Genomic DNA, 7,693 nt, shown 5'->3' on the forward strand with positions numbered 1-7,693 from the left:
GGAGAACCTGGAGACGAACGATATCTAGCCTGCGATTTCGGCTCTAATTTGTGATTTGGAGAAGGAATTGCGACGCCTTACAAAAGTACCCCCTTGACATGTCCTTATTCGGAAGGTGAACAAGGTTGAATGATAAGCTTAGTGCCTAGTCCAGGTTGTCTAGACTATCTGAGGGAGTATTGGCCAATTCAGATCCCTACAATCGTGAGAATGCGCTTAGATAGATGCTAAAAACGGTAATTTGCAAATTGATAATGTATATTTATTTGGGTGGGTATTTGGAAATGCAAATGGTAAATAGATATTTTCGAGATCCAACAACAGGCCAATTATCGAAGCCTCAGAGGATCATCAGGCATATAATCATCTGTCTCGTATCCCTCATTATCGATCACTTCTTCTTCCCTTGAACGCTTCTTGGGCGGCTTAACAAAGTAAAGAGCCACCAATGCGATGAAACATAGAAATGATACATAAAACCATGGCAATCCGATCCATATTCCCTTTCGCTTCAGCCCTTGGTCAAAACACCAAGCCAACACTGGTCCGGCGATGAACGAGCCCACCACTTCTATCATGCCTATCAAAGCATACAGTCGAGCCGTGTACTCGGGCTGCACGTAGTGTGTAACTGTTGCGCGAGCAAGCGGACCCGTGGCAGCGCCAAAGGTCTCGATGAACAGGCCAAAGAAGAACATGACTACATTGGGGCTCAATCCTTGCCAGAATGCTCCGAGGACAAGCATTACAGTTGAAATACGAGTCAAGAACAAGTCTTTTCCGAATGCCGTCATGCGAAATCGAGGCGACATGAGCCTATCTCCAACTTTCGGCAGACCCGCCAGAATGATCAGATCGAGGATACCCATGGGAGAGAGGACCAGGCTCACATCAGCCATTGTCCATTTGAAGTGTTTGCTTATGTACTGGCTCATGGTCGTCGTGTAAGCTGCATAGCGCGCATTCTGTATAAAGAATGTGACGAGGATCATGGTGACGCTCACGTTCTTGAGCATGTTGAGCGATTGTTGGAGATCCTTGACGCCATGTGACATGTGCTCTTTCAGGGTGCTCGGTGCCCTTTTGCCACTCTGGGCTTGCTGGTTTTTGACATTGACAGTCAAGGTTTCGGGAAGGAGAACAAGGACGCCCATGATGATGGGAACCGTGAACAAGACGAGATATATGGGAAGCCAGGGTCCGTACTTATTCATCAGAATACCAGCAACGGCGGGGCCACTAATACCGCCTGCCGCGGCACCAAAGGCAGACCACAAAAAGTGCTTTGACCTGCATATTTGTTAGTGGAAGATTGTATAGAACATTGGCATTTACGTACTTGTTTTCCTCCGTGCTAACGTCAGCGGCAATGGAGTAGAGAGTAGACATCAACACCGGGACACCACCGCCAAAGACTTGGAAAAAGCCTCCCAGTACCAAAAGGTAGGGCCTGTCTCGGAGAGAACCGTGAAAGGCCTTGATGCTGAAAGGGGCAAAGAGGAAGCAAATTGCAATACCGATCCAGGAAAACATGACTATTGGCTTGCGGCCAATCTTATCAGACATGGTACCATAAGGAAAGGCTACAATAAGGCCTATATATGGATTGTCAGTTTGATGACGAGGATGAATTGGTTCATGTGATACTCACCAATGAGCGAAGTAACAAGTCCATTCCAGCCAAACAAATATCCCAATTGAGACTGCACCTCATCGACCTTGCACTTCATCTCATCAATGATGTCTGTTGACGTATCATTGTAATGTATATGACAAAACATGTCTTCAATCAGGCGTGCAGTGGGCAAAATCAACAGCATGCCGCTAAAAACAACAGCAAACTTGATAACAGAAACCAAAATAACAATCCGCTTGGGGGAGCGAACGCCCCATCGTGAGGCCCGATAGCTGGGAACTGGCTCAGAACGAGGGTGAAAGGTATCATTGTCGTTGGCTGGGTCATCCTCAAGGGGATCCAGATCGAGCAAGGGTGCATCCAGATGCGACTCTAACTCGACGTCGTCGCTGGCGACGGGTTGATACTTGGATGGCATCTTGACGAGACGAGAAATAAATACACACTTAAACGGGGGACATTTTTGTTAAATATTAATAAATAGATAGTAAAAGAGAGGACAAGAAGGCTATCAAAGAGTAAGATAACACAAGACAAGATAATCAAGGGAGGAAAAAAGGTTTAGTTGAGACGCGAAAATGATGAGCAAAGTGACTAAGCCAGACGCCAAAAATAAAAGCGTCTATTTCTAGTTGATTCAGGGGCCCTCGCTATGAGCACAAGAGACAAAATCATTAGGGCAGCTTATGCCACTTAGACTATACTTCTTAGACTACTTTGGAGGCCAACTTTTCTGCTACCCGCTAGGGGGCTAAGAGATCCCTGTAGTTTGATTAAGCTTGAGCTTCAGCCTCTCTGTAGGGCTGTGCAAATACAGAAACAATTGCGTGGCCTGCATCTGTGTAACAGCTATACGCGTATCAATATCGGGTTCGTTCCATTGTGCTCGGGTTGATATTGTGCATTCATCAAATGCTCTTTGTCATATTTTTAGCCAAGCATTAAGCTGACAAACACTGTTAAACAGATACAAGACTGAACTTGTCCACACCCAGGTTTATCTATGTACAACCAAGGTATACTCTAGACACTCACTTATTCCAGCGTCGAACAATATTAATATCAAGTCGGTGTAGGAAAATTGAGGTCATCATGAAAGTCAAAAGCCTCCATCAAGCCTCCGGCGGGGCCGTAAACCCCGCAACCGATCCGCCCCCGCTCCGGGTAGTTGACTTTAGCTATCACGCCTTGGCCTTTATAAGCAACCGACCAACAAGCCAATACTTGATCCAACCGTCTAGACATTCATTTGCTGGACAATATCTCATCAAAATGACCTCCTCTCCTCTCCGCATCGGCTTCGTGCCAGAACACTTCTCAACTCCCCTTCACTTCGCTCAGAAGCACTTTGGTCTCGATGCAACTCTCATCCCCTTTCCTTCTGGCACAGGCCACATGGTCACTGCCATCCGATCCGGAGAGATTGATGTAGCTGTTGGTCTGACTGAGGGTTGGATCGCAGGTCTGGGCAAGGAGGGCGTTGAAGGAGATGGTGGATATCGTCTTGTAGGAACTTATGTTGAGACTCCCCTGTGTAAGGCCTAACTATCTCATGACAAGAACCCCACTACTAACGGACTACCTCAGGTTGGGCCATCTCTACAGGCTCAGGGCGCCCTGAAATCACCTCTGTCGACTCTCTCAAGGGCGGAAAGATTGGTGTTTCACGAATTGGCTCTGGCAGCTACGTGATGGGCTTCGTCCTGGCCGACCAACAAGGCTGGCTGACCCCTGGCGCCGCAGAGAAACCCTTCAAAGATACCGTAGTCCTCAACAACTTTGAGAACCTGCGCAACGCCGTCAACAGCGGCGAGGCCGACTTCTTCATGTGGGAGCATTTCACATCCAAGAAGTTCTACGACTCGGGTGAGATCCGCCGCGTCGGTGAAATCTACACACCCTGGAGCAGCTGGAAGATTGTCGCCTCGACAAAACTGACACAGGATGGTTTGGATGGTCGCGTAGAGGATCTGTTTGGCAAGTTGGACCAGGGCATTAAGCACTTCAACGAGAATCAGGAGGAGTCTGTGGCGTACATCTCGAGCAGTCTTGGCTACACAGAGCCTGATGCGCGGGAGTGGCTCAAGACGGTCAGGTTCCCAACAAAGACAGAGGGAGTTCGCTCCGAGGTGGTGCAGAATACCGTCAACATCTTGCGGAAGGCGGGAGTTTTGGTCGAGGGCAAGGGAATGGAGCCTCAATCTATGGTCTTCTCTCGTTAACATAATCTCAATCTCTGATCCTGATCCCAATGAAAAATACAAAGTGGCGAGTCGCCCTTGGGATCGTAAACTTGTCCCTCGATATTCAATGTTTTCTTCTAAAAGTAGGCAAGTTGCGGTAATTCACTGTGAATGGGAAGTTGCAGGTTTGCCCTATGGGGAGTTGCATAAAGGTAGGCAGGTCTGTTTGGTTTGTCACTATCCCTTTGTCGCTGTTCATTTTAGCACGAGAGACGAAATACTTGAACAAAATCAACATTCTATATGTGCCTAGCCATTTCTTTTCTCTGCTATGGGCTTCCATTAGCTTAAAGTTTGAAATCACCTTGGTAGCCACCACAAAGCAAATTACCTCTAGTAGCTACTGCACAGCATTAACAACGATCGCCAGGACTTATTTTTTGTTCACGGTGGCAGCTGAAAGCACGAGAGATGAACGTTCCCAAGGGCCCCAGGAAGCTCAAGGGGCGCCCTGGTGGTCATAACAAGTCCACAGACCAACAACGACCAGACACGCTTTACGTGACCGACGACGACGACGGCAATGTTATGCGCTTTCCAGTCAACGAAAGGCGCATGCGATCGATATGTTCAAAATGGCAAACCCTACCAAGCTTCGCAAACGGCTGCAAAAGACTTCAAATTGAAGCTGTTAGCTTTAAAGACGATAAGGCAAAGGACGCCCTCAGATCCATCATCGACATTATTCACAGACGGGACAAAAACTGCCGTCACTATACAGACGCCAACCCTCGCCTCCTGTTCTACTTGTTACTGATTCATGAATCACTTGGAGCATCCCATACTATCACGTACCCTGGCGACAAGCAATATTACCTGTTCTTTCCGCCTAAGAGAATCAAGCGCAGTATATTCGATCTTATGCACGAGTCCAAGTATTTGTATCGCGTGCGAGACTGGTTATTGCTAGCTGTGGTCGCTGACAGACTCAAACTCAAACCCATCATGGGGCTCATCCACAACACTCTGACCCTATTCTGCAGAGAAGATCGACCAGGTATGCCACCTGAGTTGCAGCACGGCTCGATGAATGATGTCGAATGGGCATTGATAAAAGAACTGCAACTGATCGGTAAGACAACAAGGAGGTATTTGAATTTGGGACTAACACATATCTTGGCAGACGATCGAATGTTGGAAACGCGACTACAGTACGTTGAAAGAGTCTTCCACGCGTTGCGTCTTCTCTCGTACCAAGTCGAAAACATGGACAAAGGCATACTGCCTACTCAAGAGCAGTTCGAGGTTTACCAAGAGTACAGTGTGGCGCCGTGCTCAGAATGTTACTCGATCTCCTCAAAAGACTTTCATCAAAGATTCCCCAAGGCAAACCTTTGGCCTCTGTTTGGCAACTCGTATAAGACATATCAGGGCTCGGTCATCGACGTAATTCGCAAGATTCGAGGTATAGAAGAGGATCTGGTTGACAAGGCAAAACGCCATAGACAGCGTGGGAGGCATTGCAATCAGCTCACGCATCTTTATCAAAATATGAGAAACCTTAGAAAGGAGCTCATTTGCTAAATGGATTGGAGCGAAGAGGGCAAATGGAAAGGGCTGTTGGGTAACGGTTAGTTTCCAGACTATCTAGTTTCTTACACGAAATAGCACGAACATCACAGAATTTAGGGTATCAGAAACATTAGCCGCTGGAAGCATAAGAGACGAAATTAGTAGGTCAGCTTATCCTTCTTAGACTATACCATTTAGGCTATTCATTTTTATACACTAAGGCTTATGCCACTTAGACCAGACTTCAGGCAGGCTACTCAACTCCCCAAGACTTGGGAGACCAACGTTTCTGGTGCCCGTTTACTTGATAAAGCCTCGAGTATAGGCGCATACCTACTAGGTAGAGATAATTGATCAGCAAGATAACAAATTATATAGCCCTTGACGCTTGACTTGTTCATCTCTAATCTGTCTTGCATGCGATAAATTGCGCTCAAGTTTGGCAATCACGGGTTGTTACCTGGTTTATTGTTTGCCCACGACAGGCTTCATTCAACATCGTTTGTCCACTCAGCCATTTTTATCTCTAACCGAACACCTTGATCTATTTTGATATCTAGAAGTCTAGATATTACGTGAAATGATAACATATACAAGACTTGGCTCATCACTCCTGATACACCACTATCTGGAGCACGCGATGTTGGTTTCAGACTGCGTTACCCCAATGTCAAAACCATGATAACCATTACCAACAAAGCGGTCAGCAGGAGTATTCCAGACTGTTGTACAAAATTAATCATGGGAATAATTCGCTGCCAATGTGATATTTATACGGTTACACGCTGCGTTGCACGACTTAGACGACCTGACCATATCACGAGGTGATGTCATGTTCGCTGGGGCCGGGAATAAACCATTTTTACCCCGATACCGGCTTAAAAAATTGAACCCTTATCTTAGCTACTACCTTAATTAATTGCAAAAGATTACCCAAAAACAGTCACTATTTAATTATCCCCGCTTCGATTAATTGCGTGCTCAAACACCAGGAGCCGTGATAGTCGATACCCGTCCGACATCCGCCACTACATAAACAATATTATTTCCCTTTGCCTATTCATCCCGCATTTTCATATCAAACCCCGACTTTTGGTCTTGTTCTCCAATATCTCGTGGCGTCGATACCACATACATCATCGCTTATCGCGACTCGACTCGACTCGGCCCGAAACGCGCAAAGTTGCATTACATTGCGTTGCGTTGCGTTGCGCGCATCCTTTATCCCGGGTGCCTTGACTTGACTTTTCTGAGGCGCCGGTCGCATTCAAATTCTATACATGGCACCGGCCATGCCGGCCTTTTCAGATGAAGAATCGCATACACGCGAACGTCAACATGGACACGACACCGACGACGTGGCTGTACCCTCAAGTCCGCTCTTGGAGTCGAGATCGAGATCGCCAGTTGGATTGAGGGCCAGATTGGGCTTGAGTGGCGTCGCTCGAAGGACTGTGGGCTTTGCGCTGCTTCTATTAACGGTGTTCCTATGGACAATGTACAACTTTATCGCCAGTGTAAGCATCCCACCACACTAAACGTTTATGCCAGCGCTAATGTATTTCTTTAGTACATATTCTCCGACGAAACTTACAACAAACCCTTCTTTGTCGTCTACCTCAACACCTCTGTATTCGCAATCTCCTTGATACCAAAGTTCTTCAACTACCTACGAAAGAATGGCCTCCGTGGACTACGACACGATGCGAACCAAGTCTGGATAGACTACAAGCATGGCACAAACTACACAACATCCTTAGATCGAAGCGAAGATGAGCAGGCCACCGAGCGCTTGATAGCACAAGGCTATGGAAGCACCGAAGCCGCCCCATTAAATGAGAAGCTGAGCTTCAAGGATACTGCTGTCCTGAGCTTCGAGTTCTGCATGCTTTGGTTCCTGGCCAACTATTTCTCATCCGCCTGTCTCGAACATACCAGCGTCGCGAGCGTAACAATTTTGACGTCGACAAGTAGCGTATGGACCCTTATTTTCTGCTCCCTATTTGGCATCGAGCGCTTCTCTGGTGCCAAGATAATGGGCGTGGCAGCTTCGCTCGCAGGTGTCATTCTCATCTCAACGGTGGATTTGGCTGAGCAGGCCGACGAGAACAGGGGATCTTTTCCACGCAAGTCGTCTACACAGATTGCTCTAGGAGATGCAATGGCACTTCTGAGTGCTGTCATCTACGGTCTCTACGTGACGGTAATGAAGCGCAAGGTCCCCAACGAGGACAAAGTCGATATGCAAATGTTCTTTGGGCTTGTCGGCGTTTTCAACGTGGTAATCTATGGCCGCTTTCTT

General features: G+C 47.2%; 4 protein-coding genes across 4 annotated transcripts in view; 3 read left to right on the forward strand and 1 right to left on the reverse strand.

Annotated features, from left to right (window-relative positions):
* Positions 1-329: 329 nt before the first annotated feature.
* On the reverse strand, positions 330-2,054 carry FGSG_06142 (uncharacterized protein; the record flags this gene model as incomplete). Its single annotated transcript, XM_011326470.1, has 3 exons — positions 330-1,290; positions 1,340-1,595; positions 1,652-2,054. The coding sequence occupies 3 exons, from the start codon at positions 2,052-2,054 to the stop codon at positions 330-332; spliced, it is 1,620 nt and encodes a 539-aa protein (XP_011324772.1).
* Positions 2,055-2,908: 854 nt separating this feature from the next.
* Positions 2,909-3,858, forward strand: FGSG_06143 (uncharacterized protein; the record flags this gene model as incomplete). Its single annotated transcript, XM_011326471.1, has 2 exons — positions 2,909-3,170; positions 3,224-3,858. 2 exons carry the CDS (start codon positions 2,909-2,911, stop codon positions 3,856-3,858), a joined length of 897 nt encoding a protein of 298 aa, XP_011324773.1.
* An 882-nt stretch (positions 3,859-4,740) lies between these two features.
* Positions 4,741-5,403, forward strand: FGSG_06144 (uncharacterized protein; the record flags this gene model as incomplete). Its single annotated transcript, XM_011326472.1, has 2 exons — positions 4,741-4,951; positions 5,003-5,403. The coding sequence occupies 2 exons, from the start codon at positions 4,741-4,743 to the stop codon at positions 5,401-5,403; spliced, it is 612 nt and encodes a 203-aa protein (XP_011324774.1).
* Positions 5,404-6,671: 1,268 nt separating this feature from the next.
* The window catches only part of FGSG_12874 (uncharacterized protein), a gene marked incomplete at both ends in the record, with an annotated part of 1,494 nt that continues 472 nt past the window's right edge, over positions 6,672-7,693 (forward strand). The window contains 2 exons of the mRNA XM_011326473.1: positions 6,672-6,908; positions 6,962-7,672. Coding sequence (XP_011324775.1) covers positions 6,672-6,908; positions 6,962-7,672 — 948 coding nt within the window. The remainder of the gene's footprint in view (positions 6,909-6,961; positions 7,673-7,693) is intronic.

Source organism: Fusarium graminearum, chromosome 3, assembly GCF_000240135.3.
Source record: "Fusarium graminearum PH-1 chromosome 3, whole genome shotgun sequence".
NCBI classification, from domain to species: Eukaryota; Fungi; Ascomycota; class Sordariomycetes; order Hypocreales; family Nectriaceae; genus Fusarium; species Fusarium graminearum.